Source organism: Pezoporus wallicus, unplaced genomic scaffold (assembly GCF_028554395.1).
Source record: "Pezoporus wallicus isolate ANWC-B61680 ecotype Strahan unplaced genomic scaffold, APGP_CSIRO_Pwel_v1 scaffold_11491, whole genome shotgun sequence".
Taxonomy (NCBI): domain Eukaryota; kingdom Metazoa; phylum Chordata; class Aves; order Psittaciformes; family Psittacidae; genus Pezoporus; species Pezoporus wallicus.
This window is the reverse complement of record NW_026642649.1, coordinates 7,756,049-7,781,657: the sequence shown is the minus strand read 5'-3', so window position 1 is coordinate 7,781,657 and position 25,609 is coordinate 7,756,049. Positions and strand designations below refer to the sequence as shown.

The 25,609-nt window shown below is 37.3% G+C and overlaps 1 protein-coding gene across 2 annotated transcripts in view; it reads left to right on the top strand.

Annotated features, from left to right (window-relative positions):
• The window catches only part of CNTNAP2 (contactin associated protein 2), a 1,008,227-nt gene that overhangs the window by 433,990 nt on the left and 548,628 nt on the right, over positions 1-25,609 (top strand). For both annotated transcript variants that reach the window (XM_057431243.1, XM_057431244.1), the window contains exon 4: positions 12,028-12,175. In XM_057431243.1, the coding sequence (XP_057287226.1) occupies positions 12,028-12,175 (148 nt within the window). The remainder of the gene's footprint in view (positions 1-12,027; positions 12,176-25,609) is intronic.

Below are 25,609 nucleotides of genomic sequence, written 5' to 3'. Positions count from 1 at the left end.
CAAGCTCAGAGTAACAGAGTAACAATTGTGTTGTGTATATATATATGAGTGGGAAATGGGAATTTTGAATTAAAAAAAAAAGCATCTTATTCAAAGATGGATTGAACTTCTGTGACATTCTTCCTAAAAACTAGGTATTCACCATGGCCGCTGATGTATTAACATGACAGCTATTTAATATTTGTATCAGTTATTCTAAGCAATCAGTTTGGATTGCACAAAAAGAAATGACAATTTTTAAATGGAAATATGAGCTATTGTGTTATCATATTCCCTGTATGCCTGAGTCACAGATGTGTTTGTATGAAGCACAGTGGAGACTGCCTGGAAGTTTTCTGTTACAGTACAATATAGCAATCCCAGCCAGATGATAATGCGTGATGTGAGTAATAATTGGAAACCTTTGGGTGATCCTATATAAGATATGGTCAAATGATGATGTCTAAGACAGTGACACAGCAAGAGAATGAATTCAACAGAAATGAATGGACACCTATGCTGTTGTTTTAGTCTGACTTTACACATCTATCGAGGAGGGTTTTAAATGAAAACCTCTACAGATTTTTCAAGCCAGATCATGTTGTCATTTTGGAAACTGTTCCAGACAAATTACTGGATTTACTTAATTATCTGATTATTTTGATGTTATGGAAGTATAGCCAGGGTTTTCTCATTTGTTTTGCCAGGTTCTTGCAAAGGAGGAGTTATCCATGATAATGAACTATTTTGTGATACATAACAAAAGATTTAATGAGATCCAGTGCCTAGATGAATGAACTAGACAAAGCCAAATTAGAAATAATGCCTACTGTTAACCCCAAATATAAGCAGCCATTGGAGAGGTTCCATAGGAGTGTGATAGATTCGATTTTCTATCGCTTTCACTTTTGAATACAAGACCGAATAACCGTATGAATGTTGCACTCTTCCCCAGGCTGATAACTCATTACTTGAACTTATCGCATGGGAGTCAGTACTGTGTGTCTGCTGAACAGCAGACTAGATTATTATAATGCTCTCTTCTGGCCATGAAAGTCAATGAGTCTCTGTCTTTTGATTTATTTGTAGGGTTTTTAAGTGAGCAGGGCTGTAAAAACAGCTCATGGATTATTTTTTTTTGTTTGTTTTTAAAAGATCAGTGTATAAATAATAGCTAATTAATTCTCAGCAAGCACTTCTGTATTACCTATATTTTACAGACAGAATGAGTTTCAGAGACACTGGGCACAGTGTTCACACAGTAAGTAAGCAGCAAAGCACAACTGCCAGCAATCATTCCTGGCTCCTGTGTTTGTACTATTACAAGTATTTACTGAGCGTTATCAAATGTCTGTAAAGATGTTTCCTGCAGGTGCCTTCTGCAGTCCTAAGGAGAAACATTTTGACAGCCTCTTATTTCTGAATATCTCCCACTTTGAGCACTTGCAAGTATGTTTTCAACATACACTCAAGCAGTAACTAAAGAAGTCTAGAAGGCAGGGAAAGTGAGATAGGAAGATCCTTCATAGAATCATAGAATAGTTAGGGTTGGAAAGGACCTTAAGATCATCAAGTTACAACCCCTCTGCCATGGGCAGGGACACCTCACACTAAACCGTGTCACCCAAGGCTCTGTCCAACCCAGCCTTGAACACTTCCAGGGATGGAGCATTCACAACTTCCCTGGGCAACCCATTCCAGTGCCTCACCACCCTAACAGTAAAGAACTTCCTTCCTTGTTCCTTTGTCTTTCTGTTCCTCCTTCCTAAAAGTAACCACAAAGTATTTTGGGTTTCTGCCATGTTAATTGTGGAGAAAGGGATATACCAGACTAATAAATAGCAGGATGATCACAGTGTATTTACAATGAAAGCTGGTGATACCAAGAACACCTGCAGTTACTGGAAAGCAGCATTGTCAATGTGGTGTTGCTTTGGAAATAAGAATATGAAAGAAGATTCACAGTGTATATACCAGCCTTTTCCTGATTACTTTAGGCCTTTTTGCAGGAACAGAACTGCACTCCACTGTGCTGCTGGAAATCCTTGTCACGGGCAAGTAAACCGTGTAGGACAGCCACTGGGCCTCAGTAATAAAGATCTTTGTACATCAGTATTTCCACCTTCAGTAAAATGCATGAGGCTATTAATGGCACATGTGTTGTTGTACTGACCTCCAACTCTTCCTTTCCTTCAGTGTCTGTAGAGGCCCTCAGCTCTGGTCAGTGATAGATTCAAGAGACCGTGATGAAGTCACACAGAGCTCATTATGTCACTGCCTCCTTGGTCAGGGAAGTTTCTTGTGTCCTGGCTGCCAAAACCCAATAAACAAGAATACCCAAGTCAGATAAAACTTCCCATGCCGCATAAGGAAAAAAGAAGTTACTTGCACACAATTCGCGATGAATTGACTCTAAATGTTCAATCCCCTCAGATTTGTAACACAACTTAAAATGAAATTTAAGAAGTTTTTGTTGCAAGCAAGTAAGACCATTAAATCACCTCACTGGTCATGTCATGAATAGGAAGGAAAAGAAGTGGACAGGTGATCAAAATTTTAAAATCCTTTCCACTTACAATTACTGTTTTCAAAATAGATTCACCTTTGCTGATTATCAAACAAGGGGTTTATATGGAAGCTCCTATTTCAGATGTCTATGGCTATTTGAGGGTTATTGACCTGAGAGATGGCTATACAGTCACTTTCAGAATAGTACTTTGTGTGAACCTTAACACACCAGCATTATAAGGAAATTAGAGAAGTGTAGTATCTCTGTCAAAGGGAAAAATGTAATGCAGCTGGAAAAGAGGTAAGGGGGTGAAATTGGATTATTTACTTCAGAACAAAAATAGCACCTTCAGTATCTCTTACTGTATTGTGGTCTCTTTTGGGAAGACATTTTACAGTTTACTAAATTCCCAAGGTTTCCAGTTTACAAGAGATTACTCCTTACTCAAAATTTCTGATGTGCATATCAGGTGCTTTTAGCATGAAGGCTGATTTGGAGACACAAGTATGCTGCAGCCCTTCCAAAATCTGTCACTTTCTTCTCAGCAGGAGGAAGAGAATAAGAAGTTAACTGAAGGAAATCCCTTGAAGAAAGAGGCAACTTGTAACAATTCAACTGTTTTGTTGTCCTTTATAAAATAATCCTGCGGCTTTTTGGTATCAGTTCAAAAGGCGGAGTGGTTAAAACTGCCCTTATTTCCCCAGAAAGACAAACAGCTTTTAGATGCAAGTCGGCATACAGGCAGGCATGTTTGAAAGCTGTCACAAACTGATTCTGCCTTTGGGGATTGCTTAGTAATATTCTTTTGATCAGTTTGAAAGGAGTATTCTAAAGTGTCCTACTCCAGGTATTCTTTCTGAGGTAGGAATTTTGTGCTTGCTTGCAGTTTTTCTTATGACACTGCATTTGGAGCCCTTTTAGCCTTGTACTTTGTCTTAGGAAGGATCCACATCCTTTTCATTGATGTTTCCCTTACTTACATTTGGTTTAGATTTTTTGTGTATATTCTGGGCCACAATCTAATTTAAATCTACCTTCTTAGTTTAAAGCCATGACACGAAGTGCAGGGAGTGTGGAATGACATTGCTGAGTTTGTGCCTGCCTCTCAAAAGTGTACTCACTATATCAGACTCAACTTCTTTGTTTGCAGTTTCTTATAAGTAACCCAGTCAAGTAGCGGAGTTGTGTAGAAGAGACACAAGAAGCTTTGAGACCAGGCTGGAGTACAAGGAATAAATACTGTTGTTCTGAAAATCACTTAAAAGCCATTCAAAAAGCATCAAAGTGTGTGAAAATTGACATGTACATCAGTATTAGGAAAAAAAAAACCCAAGGATGGACTACACTGCTTTCCTCTGTGCTTGTCTTTCTCAACGTGAGAAATCCTGTTACTATTGAGCTTTGTAGCCCAGCAGCCAATGATCAGATAGCTGTTACTATTTCAGTAATGCTTGCAGTTGTGTTTCGTTAGCTTGAAAACACATTCTGCCTGTCTCTTTCATTCTGCAAAAGATGTAGCAAAATTAATTCTTTGTCTACTAATGAATCTCACAACTCCCTGGGAGAAAAGTAGTTTTTATTCTGTCTCTCTGATGGTTTACTGTTCACACTGCTTTTTGTGTTCTTTGTATTTTTGTATTCTTTGTATTTTTGTATTCTTTTTCTTCTATCATGAATCAGTCGTGAACCAAGTTTTGGAACTAAGTTGTTGATTATATTGTCCATTTTGTAGAATACATTTACATTATACCAGGGGAAAACTATGGTTTACTATGTTGCCAGTAAAGACTAGCAAGCTTTTCATTTAGTTTCTACCTCCTCCTTTGCTTCACCGACCACAAAAGGCTCAGGCTTCTAATTTAGGCACCCATGTGAATACATGACTAAGTGCCTAATAAGTATTATTTTATTTTTACAACCCTATAAAACAAATTAAGTTTTACCCCCTATTTTACATGTGGAACTGAGACAGTGAAGGATTAAGTCAAAAGTACCAAATCATTTTGCGTGCCTGGGAAACTACACTAAGTGCCACTGCAAAGTGTTTTGCAACTTGTCTAGCATCCGACTGGAGCTGTCACAAAGAGAGTCCAGCTCCTGTGCTATAGGACACAGCTTATGTGTCCTTAATGGAAGACAGTCCTTTCCCATCTGGCAGTCCATAGATTCGCGCACTACACGTGTCAGTTTCTCATGCAAATAAAGGAATTATCTTGAAGACACCAGTGTTATTCATAATGAAACCTCATCTTATCCCTGGAGTGTGTCTGCCCTGTGACCTGAAATGTCTCAGAGTTAAACTCTGTTCAGTTTAGTTAGGACTAAGAGCAAGTTAATGATTACTCCCCAATGTGTTTAGAGTTTTTTACTAATGATGCAGTCAGTCAGTCTTGACAGCAGAGATGTAACATTCAGTGGCTGGAAGGATGTGTTTTCACAAATTAAATCTAAGTGTAAGTACTGGGTCTTAAACCTTGGGAACAAATCAACAAAGAAAGACTTTGCTCAGCAAAGGGAAATTCCAGATTAAGCTCATCTGGGTTTTGTTTGTTGAATATAGATACAGTTAAAAAGGACAAAACCACGCTAAAACCTGAAGGTATTGCAACCTCAGTTGTTTAGGGTATTGGGATGGATAATGACAATTTTCTGTTCGAGTATTATATGAATCTCTGGGGAATAAATAACATGTAATTATGGAAATAAATGATTATCCTAATGCTATTCAGGAATTCATTAAGACTCACCAGCAAACAGTACTTCTACTAACAGCGTTGACCTTACAACCCTAATGTTATTTTAATATTTGTTGTGTATATTTTGGGTTTCAAGAAAAACTTAAATTTTCACCATTTTATGTCACCCTGAACAAACTCAACATGGTTCAGCATAGGGGTTGAAATTTGTTCATGATGTAGATCTGGAAATTACCTGTTAACTTTGTGAATAACATTAGTAGAAGTTTTTAATGTCATGTTCAGTGTCCACACCAAAAGGGAAGCAGATATTTGCTGGTGAATTATTTGGCACATTTCTGCAATATTATGTTCTATTTCAGGATGTGGAGAAGTGACTCTTGGTGTCTTTGCTTTGATGCCATCTGTGAAGTCCTGTGAAGTAAAACAGTTTATGTCCTCTCGTTCTCAAGTCTAAAGGTTAGGTGAATAGAATCACAGAGTGGTTTGGGTTGGAAAGGACCTTGAGCTTATCCAGTTCCAGCTCCTTGCCACAGTCAGGGACATCTTCCACTAGACCAGGTTGCTCAAGGCCTTGTTCAACCTGGCATTGAACACTGCCAGGGATGAGGCATTCACAACTTTTTTGGCCAGCATGTTCCAGGGCCACCTCATAGTAAAGAATTTCTTCCTTATATCTAACCTAAATTTCATCTGTTTAAATTTGAGCCTATTACCCCTTGTCCTGTCACTACAGGAATGGGGGATTAAGTGGATTGGCAGGGGAATAAAAGTAAAACCCAAAACCAAACCAGTCCATACAGATGTGCATTCTGAGATGTCCTACCTCAGATATTTATGTGATAAAAAGTTAACAAAGAATTGCTGTTCTGTCCTGGAAAGCAGTCACTTTTCTTAGCAAAATGCACCGCTATCTTGTTAATGTTTCTCATAAAAAGGTATGTGAACAATTTGTATGTAGAAGTGTGAGAAAAGGAATTCCATTGTTGGGTTTGGGGTGTATAAGCAAGATGAAAAGGTAGTTCTTTGTGATTCTGGCTTTAGGCTTCATTACTCGAGATAAATTAAAGAAAGACAATATCCCATAATTGTGTCAGAGGAGAAGAGAGCATCTCACTTGCAGCCAGTTAATATTAATCATGTTCTGGAAACACTGATTGTGCTGGTGATTTCTTTTGTTTGTTCATTTGTTTGTATGTATTTGTTGTGATTTTTAAATAAAACCTACAAAAGGCAATCACCAAGTTAAAGCTCACTGACAGATAGGAATATGAAATCTGTATTTGTAATTTCTGTTTCAAGTATCTGAAATTATATCCAGGGCATTGCACTTTGCTCCGTGATTCATCCAGTGCTCTGTCTCCCAAGTTTTACAAATGTTGTCTAGAAATCAGTGTACAAAACTGAAATCTCTACAGTGAACAGAAGATGGAATGTCCCTTAGAGATTTCTTGGGACTTCGGGATTTCTCGAGGCCCTTGTTAAAACAAATGTTCCTGCAAGGTGAGGTCGGGTTCTCTGTAAGCCTAGCAGTGGTTAAGCAGGCTATATAATGTTAGTGTATTTTTTATGAAAGCCAGTAATGTTATGTTGATGAATCATGTTGTTTTGCTGGGAGATGTGAAAGGGTAAAAGGCAGTAAATACAGCTTTTGGTATTGTTCTTTGAATGTAGTGATAATTACATGATACTATACATCTAATTATGATGCATACGTAGAATTACAGAATCACAGAATGGGTTGGAAGGGATCTTAAAGATCATCTAGTTCCAACCCCCTGCCATGGGCAGGGACAATACACACATGGTTAGAATATGTTTTTAGTAAACAAAGAATTTAATCCTGAAAGTAAACCCCCTGGGAATCAGTAGAGAATTTAAGGGAGGAAGGTGATATAAATTACGGGGCTGTTTAAAAATTCTAGGAAATACTTTGGGCACAGAAAAAATGGGTATTCAGTTGCATTAAAAGTCTGTTACTAAATGTTCCTTACTTTGAGTATGTGACTAGTTTTCCAGAAATTGGTGGTGCTGCACTTGTTGCATAGGTAACTTGCTTGACAGATGCGTGAAGGAAAGGGTGTAGCTGACTGTACTGAAATTGGAAGTACTAATACCGCCGATGGTAGAATCAAGTTATATGAGCACAGAGTACTGTCAGCAGGATTAGAATGTTTAGTTTATTGACGTGTTGTTAATCCTGAGCTCTTAGGAGCTGTGGTCATTTTATAACAATGAATCTCAAATATAAGATTCAGCACTTGTTGAAGTTCCCATCTGAGGGTTTAATCATTTGGGATAAGGGAAATACCTGTTACAGCTTTTAGTGCTTTCAGATACTGTTTTTCTATGTTACTAACTTACATTACTGTGTGAGCTGATTATAAAAGATGCTATAGAAATGTTTTGCTTTGAAAATTCTTGCTTTGCTCTGGTTTAAGGGTGTGCAAGCTGTAGAGTTACCAATTCTGCTGTTCAATAGAGAGAATGAAGAAATGGTTCTTCAAGCAGGACTACTGCTTCGTATCACCTATTCTCACTGCACATGGTACTAGGAAATGAAAGTACAGGAATGTGTCAAAGCTGAGCTAAATAGACCAAACCCAAATTTCTTGCTTTCTGACCCATTCAGGTTTTGGTTTTTTTTTCCTGCTGATTTCCTATTTTTCTTTCCTTCTGCAACTGGTTTTCCTACCAGCTGTTGTTCTTAACTTTTTCTCCCTCCCCTTCCTCCTTGAAGTTAACCTCAACATTTTGCTTTACCCAGTCCTTTTGTTCTCACTGCTTCAGTTTCTGTAGTCTATTTGGGCTGGATTTTCATAGGTATCAAGCAGAGAAATGTTTGAGCGGGTAATTACAGGTTGGCTCCATTGTCTAATGGCAGTTAAGAAGTTTGTGGGGGTTTTTGGAAATGTTCAGTCAGCTTGTGCAGAACCAGTACGTGATAGGAATTTTTCCAGGGCTCCTGGATTTGCCCTGCCTTGCTCTGCTGAGTACGTTTCTGCAGCAGTGCAGGCGAGAGCTCCCAGCACGTAGCCTGTCCTGCTCCGCTCCTCAGTGGTGCGGTCTTGAGAACTCAAGGGAAGAACAACATTTTCCAGGTTTTCTGTGCTATGTGGGCAGAGGGCTGCAGCCATACACAAAGCTGTCAACCTCTCAAAGTTTGTCATCCTAGGTTTTGAAAAAGTACTTGTTTGGAATTTGGGGGATATTCTATAAAATGAAAGTCATAAGATTAGCCAGCTCCACCTTGGAGCCCTCAAAGAAAACCCACTGATGTTTCCCACAGACATCTCCTGTCTTTCTGTGGATGTTTCCATTATGTTTTTTAATACTGTGCTTTTATTCATGTGGTTTTACATGCAAATCCTGTTCCTGATTAGGAGAGCCATTTATAGAGCTGTAGTGCCATAGGACATAGACTGTAGTGTTTTCACTGTTGCTGTGTCAAAATAAAGATAAAGCCTAGGTGATTTTCATAAATGCAGACCCTTTGCTTAAAATGCCAGTGGCAAAATATGTCTGTCAAGTATAATAGTAAGTATGGAATTAATGAAAAAAAAATGCTAGTAATTAAATAAAGTTATGAAAAACAAAACAGTTTCTCATCCTCCTAACTGGAAATGTCATCCTACTATTCCACGCATTGCCCTATTTTTACATCACCCTACATAAAGTAATTTTCATACTTGCTAATTACTAGTACTTCTAAAACTTGAATAAATCACTAATTTCAGTGGAGAACTCTTCACCTGTAAGTCAGATGAAGAATTAATCTTCCCCTTAAGCGTGTTAGGTTCTCTGTTATAGAGGGGGTGATTTTCTGGGAGTGAAGCGTCTTTTTCTTTCTCTGCTTCACTAAAGGGCTGAAGGATTGCAAACACCCTTTTGTTCATTTGGTTGAGTATCTGACCAACATTTTCTCATTCTTCTTCAGTTAAAGAAAGCTTTCACGTTCATTCACTTAAAAACATTTCATTCAGCTTGAGCTTCCTTACTTCTAACATAAACTTTTACTGCAGAGAATTACTTTTTAATCCTTTATTCTAAAAGGTGATCAAAGCATTTTCCCAAAAAGAGAATTTGTACTTCTGTATCCCTAAAGTTGAGGACTGAATGCTATTGCAAAACTGTAGTCTTAGAGGAAACTAAACCCATTTTTGTCAACTTTACCTAAATAATACTATTAAGCTGTATATTACTTTACTGCAGTACTGCTAGAAATTTATGATTTAGCATTAACATTTCTATTTATTGATGGAGAATATCATTGTTCTGTAAATATGGAAACAAAACTGAGTCTGAATCTTAATTTCCCTAACTTTTCTTCCAAATTTCACAAACTTACCTTCACTTCTCTCAGGTCTGTTATGGAAAGAAAATGATACTGAACGTCTTTACTGTGTCTTCATGCACAGTATTGTGCTTGAAGCATGTTGATAAAACCAAAATGAATTTCAGAGATCATGCAGCTTTTTGCTGCTGCTTCTGCTGAAGGAAGCTCCTGTGCCAAAGCTTTTTTTCTTAGCTTAATTAATTGGCCCATTAAAAGATATTATCTGTCCTATAAACCTGCCCTGGTAATCTTCTAAAAATACTTGGAGCTGAGCAATTTTTACTCCTAAGGAAGCAAAAGACTTAGTGAGTACTTCTGAAAACTCTGCTCAACTTCTGTTCAAAAGCAGTGTTTAGAAAGGATTTGGGGGCATATTTTCTTTCCTTTCTTCACTCCTTTTGCTGTCCTGTGGAGCAGTGCCTTTGAGAAAAGTGGTTGTAACTCAGAACACTCCTATCTTCTTATTGTAATGTGAGCTGAAACTTAGAGCAGCTTACAGCAGTCAGTATCCAGTACAGGCTGAGAAATGACAGTAGGTTTCGGAGCTGACCTGTTGAGACAGTGCAACCTGTCTTACAGACACGTGAGCCATTTTGGTCATTTTCCCAGATTAGGTTAAAGAAAAACCATGTTAATTATGAAAACCAGACATATATGTCAGTAATACTTCAGTGAGTTCATGAGGTTAATAATCTGAAAAAAATTGTTTAATTTATACACGTATTTCCACTTTGTTCTTAAAAATAGTTTCTAAGGGAATTTCTTATTGTGTATTTATATGTTTATTTTCTTTTAGCCAGAGATTCACCCCCTGATTAAAAAAAGATTTCCTATTAGAGTTTTGGGTCTGAATTATACTTTTAAATCTTATTAGACTATTTGTTAACAAAGCAAAAATGAAAATTGTAGAAACTCAATACTTCATGAAAACTTGCCTGAGTCTACGTACAAATCTTGATCAGAAAAGGACATTTTACAGCAATAGTACGTGATGTACAAGCTCTTGTAAATTGATTTCTTAGCCTTTCAATGACGGATTTTGGCCTGATGTTTGCATTATCCACAGAGCGTGTGTTACTGTACCACATTTATCTAAATGAAAGCTGGTTTTAAGGGGTATTGTTCTGTTGGTTTTAAGGGGTATTGTTCTGTTGGAGACCAGTGGAATGCATTTTAATAGTCTGGGAAACTAATGACAGACTGCTCCATACACTTTTGACTGTGTTTATACATTTAGCAAAGTTTGCTGGATCATATACTGATCAAAACCCTCAAAATGTCAAATACTTGCTGGTTGTGGCTCTAACTCATTCTGACAAAGGACTGGTAAAGCACAAGTCAGGGCACAAAGTTTGGAGAGCTACAGAAAATCATGCTTATTTTGAGGATTGGTTTTCATCAATTATTTAATCAAATATTATAGGAAATATCATGCCCACCTGTATTCAGCTTCCTTATCCCTTAATACATTTAGCAAACTAAACAAACAAACCCCAAAACAGCCATCAAAAACCTGTATTGAGATGTTTGCTAAGATTATGCCAAGAATGACAAAATTAAGACATGCCCAAACAGAAATTGCTCTTGAAATGGGGAGCATTATCTTGCATATTCACTAGAATCTGTATTTTTTAAAGGACCAAACTCTTTTTTCCCTTCATGAAGTTCAGTGATTCCTAGAACAAGGCTAATGTAGTTATTCAGATGGCAGGTGTGTAGATATTACTACTGATGATATTTCCTCTGTAGTAAAAATACCTTTGCAAGTGAGGGTGCACAAAAATATCCATAAACTGACAAAAGTAGTAACTAATAGGTGTTTACCTTTAAGCTTGATGCTATGGAATATTGTACCAGTAGATACAAACCTACAAACCAAGTGCTAAATATTTGCTAAATTGATTTTCAAAACTCCCTTGAGAGCTCTTCATCCTTTCCTCATTTCTAATTTTATTGACCAAAGATATGCTGTGCTGTGAGTGACAGCTATGGATAGGAAAGAAACGACACTCACTTTCCAGTGTGTAATACATCAAAAGTAAAGGAAGATTTTAAAATTCGTAGGAATTTGTGAATCAGAGGGGTCCCTGTCTATTTTAGGAGAAAAGTTATTTCTGTGTTCATATTTGCAGAAAAATGACTAGTGCGTGTAATCTTACTGATAGAGGATGAGTATCGTCTCCAGAAACCCCCCTCTTGGACAATTTTATTGACATGTTAATAACTAACAAATTAGTAATGCAAAACGGATTACTGTCTTACCAAGCAGCAGCTAGCCCATGAATTCAACATACATATTGTGCATGAAGAGGTCTCAATGCTACCGTTTGGGTATTGTTGTGAAATTTTAAATCAACTCATAATTTGGTAACTATCAGAGAAACATGTGAGCCAAACTTGAGTGTGTCTTAGACACTCAAAGGACTTCACTATGTAGTGTTTTCACCTTTATAGCATGTGCGATAGAGGTAATACAATGATTTTGTTTTTCTTCTTCTTTTCTTTAGGCATTTCCTGGAAATACAAACTCTGATAGTGTGGTCCGGCATGATTTACAACATCCAGTTATTGCTCGCTATGTACGGATAGTTCCTTTGGACTGGAATGAAGAGGGACAAATTGGGTTAAGAATCGAAGTCTATGGCTGCTCCTATTGTAAGTTTTCCTATGGTCATACTTTCTTTTTCCCCTAAAGAGAAAAACCTGGGTTTGGATCTCAAATTAAATCTGAGTCTCAAGTACTTCTGCGTAGATAGGTTAAGATGTTCTGGGTTTGCTAGTTATATCGACCAGGGCTTCATGAAATATTTACTGTAACCTTAACTCTGGGTTGCTGGTTTGTTCTCTGGAAGATGCAACATCGGAATTCATGATAGCGTTTTCAAGTTGCTCCTTTTGATCTTCATGCTTTCTCTTGCAGAAGACTTAAACTATTATATAAGCTTGGAGAGGCCAGTTGAAGAAAACACAGTATTCAGGGAAATGTTGAGTCTTGAAGGGAACAACTGGGAAACAGAGCATAATTTATTACCTGATACTAGAGATAAAATTCAAGCAAGTAGCTAAGAAGTCTCTTGGAGTAGCTCACATTCTCTAACGCATGACATGTTTTTCAGAGGTTTTCCCTTTAGTATTTGACTATGACATTAGGATTTCTTTTGAAATCCAGATGAGCAGTGGTACAAATGCTTCTGAAGTTCAGAGAAGAACTGATTATGTTTTAGAGAAAAGCAAAGGTAGTTTCTAAATGGCCTCCCTTGACTTCAATCTAGCCAGCATTTAAAGAAAGTCTGCAAACCTGCAAAAGAGTAAGTGACTGATGTCCTATTTCCAAGTATGTATTTTTTAGACAGTATTGTGGCTTTGTTGGTGTTTGAGCTGGAAGGAGCTATTTGAGTTTTGTCTTTCAATAACCAGGTATTTAGAGTAGGGTGAGGAGCACAGATCTGGAAGTCTCATTTATTGACTTCACTGTGTGACTTAAGGGATGTGGGATCACTTTGCCATGCTAACTAGCAAAAAAGAAGAACACCTTGTGATTTCAGTTGTTTTTATTTGGACAGATAATCAAAAGGCTATATACATAATTTTAGCACTAGTAAGAACCATGAAGAATAGAGTTTTGATAACATTTTTTCAGTTTCCATGCAATGAAGGAAAGCCTATTTTAAAAATGTTTATTAAACCACAGAGATGTATTTCCCAGCAGCTTCAGTAACTTACCTGAGAAATTAAATCAAACTCAGTGTGACGTTGGTGCTGCTCTGCTGCGGGCACGCTTGGGTGTTAGATACATTCCTAAAAACACAACAGCATATCTGTTTTCTGAGGAGCTGTGCATTATTCTGAAGTTGATTCTTACTGAAAAAGAAATGGAGCTTCTGAAATTTTAGATACCACTGTGATTATTGAGTACATGACTCCTAATAAACAAGTGTTTACCATCATACTGCTAAAATGGTTTACATGCTGTTTCAAGGATAACAAACACTACAGCATGCTTAATTTTGCAGCATGATAAATACTTTTAAGTATACCTTCTTCCTTGTTTATCAAATGCAAATTCAGGTGTCTGATACAAGAAACCAACATCTAGTTTAATGTGAAATATGACACTTTAGCAGGAAAAATGTAGCAGAATCAAACAATAAAACCCATGATCTTTCCAGAAATGTTTACAGGTAAAAGTACTACCTTCTTTTGATGAAATGGGCAGACAAAATACTGTAGGTACAAGAAAGGATGCTTTTAGAGGCTCACAAGGAATGTGAGGGAAAAGTAAAACGCAGCTTATTGACAAAGTGATTTCAGTTGTTTGATGAAGAGGTGCTTGCTTGACAGACATTTGTAAGAGAATAAAAAGCATCTGCCAAGGAAACAGTGTGTGCAACTATGAAAATGCTGATAAAATCTGTCTTCACAGAAGAAGTGACACGGCCGAAGGCAATTTTGTAATTTTACTGGCAGATTATTGCTGGTCTGTTTGTATTAGAAGTGAATTCAGTGACAGTTGGGTTGTTGTTGTTTTTTTCTATAAGATTAATAATATTTTACGTTTTGATGTGTACAGGGACTTTTCTTTCAAAACCCTAAAATGCAGTATGGTTTTTTACGTGCAGGGATTGGGCTGTCCCCAAAATGCTATCAGTAGATACCAGCAGATATCAGCAGAGTAGTTGAAAAGAACTAAAAATTCACTGTTGACAGGGGAAGGCAGCCCTTTGCTACGACTACTGGAACAATGGAGTAATGTGGACACATTCCCAACTTGTCTTCAAACGCATCCTTTGGAGCCAGGTGTATATTGCAGCATCATTCCATGTAGATGTGTCCTTTGGCAGATGCAGAGTTTTCAACCATACAATTAGAAGTGCGTATGAATATAAGCATGTAAATACAAGCGATGTCATTAACCAGTGTGATTTCTAGATTAATCTTGCTGTCATTGAATGACTTGGCCCTTTAGATAATCAGTAATTTTCAAAAGCCTGGTTTCTAGCCAGATGAGCCCCAAATTTTGGAAACATTACCTAAATAAAAAGGCTGCCCAGTATATCACAATCACAGTTTTTCTCTCTGCTGTTTATAGATTCATGTGGACTCTCTTATTTTATTTAGATACTTTAAAAGAACACATTTTCAAATACAAAAAGCATTTATCTTCTGACAGTGCAGGCAAGGTTTAACTGGGAGGTTATGATTTGGGAGTATGAAAGCGCCTTCCTTGCACATCAGTGCAACCAGGTCATTAGTCTCAGAGCATTAAGGGAAGTACTTTGTCATACTGAGTTGCTAATTCAAAAGTCAGGTCTTTAGTTGCCATATTTTCTGGTTCCTGTTCTGCTTGAGTATGCCCAAAAGATACGCATTTTATTTTTGTACAAGAGGTGAAATTCATGTTCTTCATTGCCCAGCTAATTAGAGTTCAGAAAGAGGTATGATTTCCAGAGAGGGGTAAGAACTCACATTTGTTCCCTGGAGAAGTTCACAGCATTAGCAAGTCTTCTTCTTCCAGTTTTGTTTTGTTCTGCTTTAAGTCTGATATATAGGCTGTGACTGAAACTGCAACTCTGTATTTTGTGTGGATGAGATCTATGGGGTTGTCTTCTAACAGAAGAGCTCATAGAAGTCACCAAAAAAAAAAATTAGGGCCTTGCTTTACAAGAAGATTCAGAATATTTTTGTATTTGTGAATAAATAGTGACATAGAATTTAGAAAAGTGTTTTATTCTCCATGAGGCAGAACTGACTTACTAAGAAATATTAAAATTGGCTAAATAACTTGGTTAATGGCTATATCAATGGAGGGGTTGCATAAGAAAAACAAGCTTGGAGGACAACAACAAGTAGGCTATTAGATAACATAAACAACGCTTTATAGTCAATGAGAGTTTTAGCTTTTCTTTTAAAATGATCTATTTCATACTCTGTAAAGGGGAAAAGGGTCTTTACACTTGCAGCGACATGATTTATCAAAAAGCAAGTTGCAGAAAAGAAGCAATATGACCAAAGGCAAAATAGCCAGCAAATCAGTTAAGTCAAAACTGATGGCAGATTCATGCTCTTTTGGAGACAGAGAGCAAATGCATGTGACATACATCTTCCATCATGCCCACTTTTATGAATTTTTGAGACGGGCAGCAAAGACATGGCATCTGGAGGGTATGACAACTACAGTGTAGCGCATTTTACTACTGATTCATGAAGATCATAATAAGCTCCTGCAGGATCATTGTCATATGAATAGTTCCCTTAATCTCCATCCTGTGGCAGATGAACGCTACAAAAATGGCAATAGTGATACTATTGCATAGTCTTTGGCTGCGCTGTTCAAGATAACTGTTAAGAGGCCTTCTGGGTGCTGAAATCCAGTGAGTGGAAAGCACTCACTGATGCCTTTTGTCACAGAGGGGTTTATATATCTGGCTGTGTTGATTTTCTGCTTCTAAACTAGATGTCTGTATCTTTTTGATGCAGTTTTGTGTCTGATGGTAAGAATACTCAAATTCCAGACAATTCATTTGTGAAGCGCAGGATATAGTTGAAAAAAAAGTCACATGTAAACAGCAGGAAGTTGTGCAAATACTCAATATACTTGATGCAAATAGGTGACAGAAACATTGATAAAGCTCCTTGAATGGCTGGCAACTGAGCTGTTTCCATTCATTGACTAGCTCTGTTTTGCTAATCCTTAGGAAGCAGTGGGACTGAACAAATATCACCTGAGCTGTGTTTGCAGATCTGTTTGTTTCACTTATTTGCTATACTACTTCTATTGTGCTATGTCAGATATTGCTGTTTCAGTTTCCTGATGGATGACTGATCTTTTCAGGAAGGGAGGGAAAAGAAGGAAAGATAGTAACCACATTCTTCAGGGGTTTATGAGATAATGGATGTTTGTATGGAGACCATTTACTCTCCAGATACTAAAGTGAACAAAACCTTGTTACAAGAACCAAAATAAGGTTTGCAAATGCTGTTAAGGGATGAGCTGAGTGAATGTTTGCGAGAACCGATTAGGAAGTGTTGAAGTGCCAAGAACTGTGGGCTGAACAGATCATTTGAGTGATCGTTGGTGTAGTTAATCCTGCCTGCCTGCAGTGACATTGACTTAGGCCATTGTTTCCTTTGGTGCTTAATTCCACATTCAGCTATACTTACTGTTAGAAAATTTTCTGTGATCCTCATTTGAAATAACCTTTGCTTTGTTTCATGCTATTGGCACTAATTATCCATCTCTCATGTGCTGTCTTACGCAGTCGTCATACATACTTACAGACCTCTGTCCTGTCCAAAACCATCTGTTGCATCCGGACATTAAAGGGACTACTTGAGGTAGATGATAAAGCTGCTGTTACTTCCATTTTGTGGAATCTGAGTGAGTTTTACTTGGCCAGATTCGATGTAAACCCTGGACATTTTGTTTCACCAACATAGGTTTAAAAAAATAACAATAAGATAGTATGAGCCAGAGACCCTTAAAGTGTCATGATTGCTATTGGAACATCCTGTGGTGAATAAAGTACTATTCTGTATGTATATAAATGTATGCATACCTATTTCTGCTATTACACTTTTTGGTACATATGTGAAGATTCACCTAAATGGTGAAGACACTAATGCAGTCCAGCGATCTGCTTAAAGAAATCCCTGCCTCCTCTTATGATATTTCATTACTTACAACAGATGTGCCACTCAGTTGTCTGCTCAGACTTTTCTGATCATCCAAATAATGGAACTGCGTAAAAATATCATCTGGCAGAAAGGAAGAACCATTTTGAAGTGTATATTTTATGAAATCATGTTATATTCCTAGCAGTTTTGTTGAATTGCTGTGTGTAACCATGCTTTGAATATACAGGGATTTTAATGTGGGGGAAAAACAACTGAAAAAATCATTTGGGGTAGCTTTGCTTCTGACAGTGGATGGGATAGTTAACAATTCTGCTAAACATCCAACTTTGTTTCCCCATTTCTCTTAGATTTCAGCATTTTTTTCATAGTGGGTAATTCTATTTAGGTCTGTGTGTCTGAATTGTAGTCATCATCTTTACAGCTCATGAGCAGCAAACATAGCTTGATATTCTCTGACATTATAAGGCACATGGCTGAATACTCACATCTGAACTATGGAGAGTGAGGGAAATGAACTGCTGAATTTTTCTTTGCAAACTTTAAAGATCTGTTTGAATATGTGCTCTATTTGTAAGCCTTCTTCTCTGTTAGCATACTTTGTAGCTTTTGCCATGTGGGAGGTATTTTTTTTTGTTAAGGTTAATGAAAATGGATGCCTTTTATCCTCTGTATATTCTCAGGTCATGGTCAGTACAGTTTTGCAATTTCAGACTGAAAACACTGTCTTTCTCTATAAAGATTCTCAGTATGGATCGTTTTCCTCCATCCCCTCTCCAGAAAACAGTGTTTGTGATTGTTCCTACATTTATCTTCATGTATTCTGGCATGGTAAGGGGGAAGAGGCTTTAGTCCATTCATTACCTTTGGTTGTTATCATTAATAAATATGGGTCTTATTTTGGTAGTAGGTACTGCTTAACATTTAAAACCTCTATTTCCTGCATTTATTTGTTTGTTTATTTATTTTAAGATGTGGTGTTTATATATGGCATTTAAAAACTTTATTCTAACATGGGAAGAGTAGGGGTGAAACAGAAGAAAGGTATTCCAAATATCTTATTGCTTAATTTCAGCTCTTTTTTCCTAAATGGAATATTTCAGACAGATTTGACATGTTTTTATTAAAAAGAAAAAAATCTTATGTTTTGTTCTTCACCTTATTTTAGCTGATGCAATATGATTTTTTTTTCTTTCAACTTTTTGAAACTGACAGCAAACGAAAAAGTCCATTATTTTTCCATTTATAGTTGTAATGAGGTTACTGTTAGATATTCTCAAGCACCACAGCTTTGCAGGTTCATTTGTTAGCTGGCAATGAATGTATAATCAGTCAGAGAAAACTAGGTATGTTCTGTATAAATACATGCCCCACCAGCTTCTTCAGTTGTATTCTCAGGCAGTTTTCAATTGCACTTGAACATTTGTGAGGTTATTCAGCATCTCCTTCACTAGAAGGAAATGTGTGTGGCTGACTCGTTTGAAGAAGCTCTTTACATTTTTCTTTCCTGTGGAACAGAGCAAAACTTGAGCAAATAGAACGTATGACCAAATATGATAAACTCTTGCAGACTTTGATTAAGGTTTATTTAAGTCACGTCTGGCTCTTCTGAAAAAGAACAGACTAACATCTCTTAATAGGTTTTCCATTAACTGCCCAGACCCCCCCCAGAAAGGGTCTTCCATATGCTGGTCTGAAGATCTATAAAGTATCCTAAAGATCCATAAACATCTGATAAAGTAGAAACCAGAAGTTACAGTGTGCTTTTTCACAAAGTAAGGGTGATGGCATTCAGGCAAGTACAGTCAAAAGCTTCAGTGAAATCGCAGTAGTCTTGCCTTTTAACTTTTTCTGCCTAAACAAACACTCATGGTGTTTATGCCCAGCATTATTTTCTTGCACTCCTGTAAGTGGTGATTGATCCATTTGTCTGTGATGAATCACTAGAGAAATCAGGTGGGTTTTCTCTCATGAAACAAAAAGCTTTGGCAGATTTCAAACTATAGGTCTTGGTTCTGTGCCACTGAGTTGGAACCTGAAGGGCTTCGCTGATACTTGTTTTCTTGTATGTCTGGAATAAAGCGTATGTTAAGGATGCCGTTGCTTCCAGGCTCAGTTCAGAGCATTCTGCTTTTTCCCTAAACTTTAGGCGAAGATGATGTGGTTTTTACTTTTTATTTTAAGCAAAATAGCAGATAGAGTCTTGATATGAGTACACACTGATTTCCTCTCTGCCAGAGGTAACGTTAGTGTTGTCCGATATGAAAATGCATATAGTAAATGATCAAAATTGCTGACAGGAAATAACAAATGTAACACTTCATAATAATGTTTTTCTAAGGTAAAAATGAGCCTTGCGAGCGACATCCTATTGGAACTAACTGTCCATCTCTCACTTGCTGTCTCATACGGTTGCCATACATTCATTTAGCTTATGGATGTTTTACAGTAAATGATTGTTAAACTGAGGCAATAGTTTTAATAACCATCTTCAGTACCTCCCTTTTATTGACTGCTGTACTAGGAGAGTCAAAAGCAACCTGTTAAACTGTGTTTCAGCTGTTTATTACTGAACCTTTCTCTTGCTGACCTAATTTTTCTCTCTTCTCCCTTGTCAGTTCTTTTCTCCGTAAGTCTCTGCTACAGCTGCTCTCTTATTGGTTTAAATGCATGTAGTTTCCTGGTCCCTGTCCATCCTTGTTTGATTTTTCATAATCACAGTGTGAAAAACAAAAGGGACATTCAGGATTGCTGTCTGAAGTTTGAACATCAGCAGAAATGCACAGTTCATTTTATGCTCTTCCATAATGAATATGTGGCCACTTGGGAGTATGAATTGTCTGGCAGTTCTCACCTGTGGAAAAACATTAGAGTGGTGTCATTTGAGCTATTCATATATCAGCTGTTCTGCTGGGAATATTGAGGACTCCTCAGTATCTCTACCATTCTTTCTGAAACATGGATGTGTGATTGTAAAGGCACCTAAATTGAGATATTTTTTTGAAATGCGAGGCTCAGGATAAATGACAAATTTCAGGGTTAATCTTACAGGAACATATTTCCCCAGTCAAAACTCAACAAAGGACTTTGGTGAATTTAAGACTAAGATAACTTGCAGCAGCTTCAGAGGAGGATGTTTGGCCTCACTAATTGTAATGTAACTCATCACAAGCATTAATTGTACACAGCATTCATTTTATAAGCAAACCAGCAGGATAATTGCCTAAGCACTGAGTAAGCTTCTGTAAACCTGCACTAGGTGGTAGTACAAATCACCCAGTATGTAAACTGGAAGAAGACAGTACCATGCTTCACACTCTGTTGAATGTTCCCAGTAGCCTAGTGTAATTTTGGGGAGAAAGAAGTCTATTGGAAATTTTTCCTTCTAATAGGACCTGGTGGCTTCATACCACAGGCATTCTGCTAGTTCAATATTGTATGCTTACAACATTTTCATGCAATATGTCTTTGTAGTTTCTTCCTGTTGAAGGAACTTTCAGATGAAATCAAGCAGACTGCTTCTTCTGCAAGCAAAAATATACTAGAGGGCTGGTTTATTCACATTAGATTAATACAGCGCTGCAGGAGGTGAGGTGTGAGTCTTCAAATTGAACGCATCTCTGAGCTATTTGGCAATTCCACTGAAAACCTTGAAGTTTGCATTATTTCACCTAAATTCTGACCCTGAGTTTGTCAGCTATGTCTTAGGAGAGCTGCAGACACGGCGAATGAAATATCTCTGTAGCACTGTCTTTTCCACAGATAAAGTAGGGGGATTTGAACAGTTGATCTTCTGTCATAATGCAGACATTAAATACTCATGAATAAACCTAACTCTTCCTTTTAGTACATCCCTGCTGTAAAGAGAAACTTTATCAAGCTAGGAAAGCACATACCTCCAGGATGTTTCACCCAGGAGAGATCTTAACTATCTTCGCCATGTACTTTTAAGTTTTATTTATGTCAGTGGAGGGATAAAGTGAGTAGTATTCCCATATTTGGGTGTACCAGGTTGTGTGTTTCCAGAGGAACCCCTCATGTGAGCTGAAGAGAAGATCCTTTGACTAATTTAAATTCAGTTGAACCTTGGAAAAGTATCTCTCTGAAATAATATTAGGATAGGCTGAAAGGAAAGTTATTTTCCTTTCCTAATAATTTCTGGTAGTTTTGAAATGTTTCCTGCCCGGTTGTGTGAGAAAAGCCAATTAGACATTTCAGTCCCAGTTTTTCAACTTCTTGTCATTTTACCTTTCTTCTTCAAAGTTGGAAAAAAATATCATGGCTGTGTTTGGTTTTAAAAGATGAGAAACAGCATATCTCAACAATTAATGGTCTTTTTCTGTGAAATGAGGTATCTATTATCTACTTGTCACACATTGTAAAAACTGATTCTAATGCCATTTATCTTTGTATTTTCTCCTTTTTTTTTTTTTGTACTGCCAGTTTTAAGTCAAAGAATCAGCAGGTTCTGATAAAAAGCATCCTGCTCCAAAATGTTCACCCCTCAGTACCAAAAGCAAAAGTAACGGAATATTTTTAAATCAGTTTCTTTTGAAGAAATTTTCCTTGTTCTTTTTGAGGTGCAGTTTCCGTTGATGGTAGGGGAACAATAGCAAAGCTGCAGTTCACAGCTTGAAGAAAACAGGGGATTGAAAATCACAAACAAGAACTTGTGACATGTAGAGAAAATCGCAATAGCTAATTTTTTTAAATGTCATACATGTGTTCCTATGGGTTGCGTCACTCAGGAGCAGAGCCCATAGAACTCAGCTGTTTGGGAAGGTTGGCATAGGATGTGGTTTTGTTCACTTTTTTGTATCTTTGCTTTTCAAAGTGTGAGTCTGTTACTGTCAGCTTTCAGACATTTTCTTCTGAATGTGAACATTTGATTATGTAATTGGTATTATCTAGTTGTAAACTGCATTGACTCTTGGGAAGTAAGCACAGGAATTTCAGTTCAGATGCTGTCTGAAGAGGCTGCTGCTGAGCCTGTTTTATCTGAAGACTTACTATCATTTTTAGTGAACTTTTGTAACAGATAATATCAACATGGAAGAGTACTATCAGCTTAGTAAAATATTGCAATAGGCTATCAAACCAAGGCATAGGATCAGTAAAGCCAAAAATTATTCCACCAGAAGTTATTTTATAAGTAAATACATTACCTGCATGTACATACGGTTGATTCTGTCAACTGCTGTCTTGACCAAGCAAACCTCCACCAGCACTGTGTTGCTGCAGACACTTTATAGACTACTTTCTTATTCCTTGCAAATTACATGGTCACTTCCAGATAGAAGATTTTTTTCTAGTTCTTTTTCAAAAACAGGTAAAAAAAGAAAAAGAAAAAAAAGGGGGGGGGGGATAAAAAAGGAAAAAGAACGAAGAATTCAGCTGGCAAAGGAACATGACGAGCAGAGAGATCTGAAAGTCTGTCACTGTAAGACCTGTCCAAACCCAGCCACAAGCAGGAGTAGTGACAGGGGCAACAGGCTCCTTTCTTGGTCTGTCTGTGGCCATACGCTCCATATCCGTTCAGGGGCAGGACGACCCAGCCAGTGGTGATAAAGCAGGATCTGGGATAACGCAGAAGTTCAAGCCAGGGGACATGAATGAATGCATAGTTTTACAATAAAGGTTGTTCTTTCTTTTCCCTCTGGCATCTGTATTAAATCTTGGGTTCCAAAAGGAAAGGTGATGCGAGTCCTTCATCGTCTTGTCCATCAAGTAAGCCCAATTTCTGATCTCTGTCTTCAGATCCATTGATTTTCAGTCTCTAGCCCTGTCTCTTTGTCAGACATGGTATTCATTCAGCTTGCTAGTTTTGTGCTTAGATTTATTTCAGCCTTTTGTCTTTCAGGATTTTTCATACATCTGTGAACCATCTTATGGAACAAAATGACCTGAATTTCTCTTGTCTTCAAAGATTTAAAGTGTTCACCTTTCCCAATCTTTCTGGTTTTTTTTTTACGGTAAATCAGCTGTTCAGATGTCATGTCATATATTGTATATCTCTAACAAACACCTTACTCTACATTACATTAAATTTTATAATTAAAAAAAAAAACAACAAACAAATTGAAGTTTCTGAATCTTATATGTCAAAGTTTGGATTTGTGTATTTTTTATCCAAACTTGCAAACACTGACTCGACTTTTGACAGATAAAAAAGCTACAAATCTGTCATTTATTTCCATCCTGCATTTTTCAGTGCTTACAAACACTGCAGATATTAATACTTTTTTTCTGCTGATGGGTAATATAGGATGGAGGAAAAAAATTGTCTTTTCTGAGGAAAAAACCTGCACTGTGGTTTTAAGCTTCATGCTAAAATAGCTAATGGTCATAGCTGAAACAAGCTGTGACCATTTACTATGAGGAGAGTACGCTCCTAATTTGGAAAGAAAAAGTTTATGCCATTTTTTAAACGTTTACAGCAGTGTATTGTTTGCTTTAAAAAAGTAGTGATTAAGTTTTGTACTAGTATTCAGGAGAGATTTAGCAACACAGGACAAAAAAAGCCCAAACCCAAAGTTCTGCAGGCATTTTCAATCTGAGAGATAATTTGCCCAAGTGTTTCTGAGCAGAATATAGTGAGAGTGACATTCTAGTTTACCACTTGGACACTGTGACTTCATTCTTGTGAAGGGTGGGGGGGGGGGGGAAGTCATGACCCCAGAATAAACACAATTTCAGAAATAAAGCAAAGGAATAAGTAATTTTTTTCACAGTCATTGCAGTAAAACTCTTGAATCAAGCTGTTATTAATAAAATGTAATCTAGAATAACGCAGTGGGGGGAATCTTTTTTATCTGCTTAGTGCTGAAAAGCTGAAAGTACATAACAATATTGTCATAATGAAAATATATTAACAGTTACTGCGTGCTATTTGCTATCCATACAAACCTGGGTGACTATAACTAAGACAGATAAAAAAGTGGGTGGTTTGTTGTTTACTCTTAAAAGTAAACTCGGCAGTCACAACAGTTTTAGAGCGTACTCTTGTGTCTCAACCGAAACAAGATTCAATGCTTTCCAGAAACGCATTAGCATTGGTAGTAGGGGGGTGTATGGATGAACTCTTGTTCTGGGATAGGGTTGTGTTGGCAGGCTGATGTCCAGTTAACCTGTTCTGTAAAGTTGCTGGGACTGAAAATAGCCAAGCTTTGGTGCATGCTTTGCTAGTGTGCGAGAGGTGGACCTTTAGATTCTTGACTACCTTTCCATGTTAGGCTTGACTCTAGTGACCATTTGTGACTTACAGGGATAGGTTTTTGCTTTGCTGAAGGAACCTTCAGAGTAGGAACAGTATTAGTACTAGTGCAATTTAATGTTCAGCGGGGTTATAAAACCAGCTGCGCATCATCTGCATTAAATTTTGACATGTATAAAGTTGCATTGCTTTCTCCCATCAGAAGCTACTACATTGTTTTTTCTGTAATTCCTTCTTTGAAGCTTTGTATGTAACATTCCCTTGTTTCTCTTCTCCCTCTCCTCTTCTGTTTTTCTTTTCAACAAACTATATCCTACTACTTAAGCTGATACCAGCATGGCTTTTCATGTTACTGTGTAACGTACTGTCATACGCTTTGACCATGAAGCCAGAAGCAGTAGTCACAGAGCTATTAGAATAGGATTCCTTAATTATGTTGTCTGGCTGTCTTTGTGTAAGTGAAACAGCAGTGATAATACTTTAACAGTACTCACCAGATATGTCTCTTTTTCAGAGCGATCAGCTCTTTCTCAGAGCTGGTCTCTGGACCAAATGACCATCTTGGCTCCTGCAAGGTTACCATTCCAACATGAGTAAAGCACAAAATACTGAAAATACTCCACATTTTATAGGTGTAAATAAAACTTAAATACTGAAACTCTTGGGGAAAGAGAAATGCTGGTCGCCATGTACAAAGCACCACTAAGGACTAGTAGTTTAGTTCTTAGGCTTCCGAACATTTTCTGTACAAAAGCAAATAATATGAACCAAATCAGCTTTAAGCACTGTGCCAGTTAAAAATGTGCTGTTCAAACAGCATCACAGTGCTCCTAAAAAAAAAAATACTTAAACTTTGTTTTTTTAAAGAATTTTGAGATTCTTTGTCTCATACGGTTCATTAGGTACGTGTAGCAGTTGGGTTTCATTTCAGATGATCTGCAATTTCATGACACAATAGGTTAAATTTGGAGCAACTTGTGTTTTCTTCTCTGTTTTCTTGCATCTGTGTATCTCATCATACTCCTCATGTTCTTTTCTGTTTCTATTCAGGAGCTATGAATTAGGTGTTAATGAAGAGACTTGTTCAGCATTTCTTAGTAAGACCAAATTTCCATTAATTTCCCTTACATCAAGACAGAGACTAGAATTCAAAATGAAGTATTTTCTGTCACAGGAGGCATTCTTGGCAGAAATTCAGTCCTGTATTGGATAAGCTAAAGAGTCTTTGGTCCCTTTACATCTAT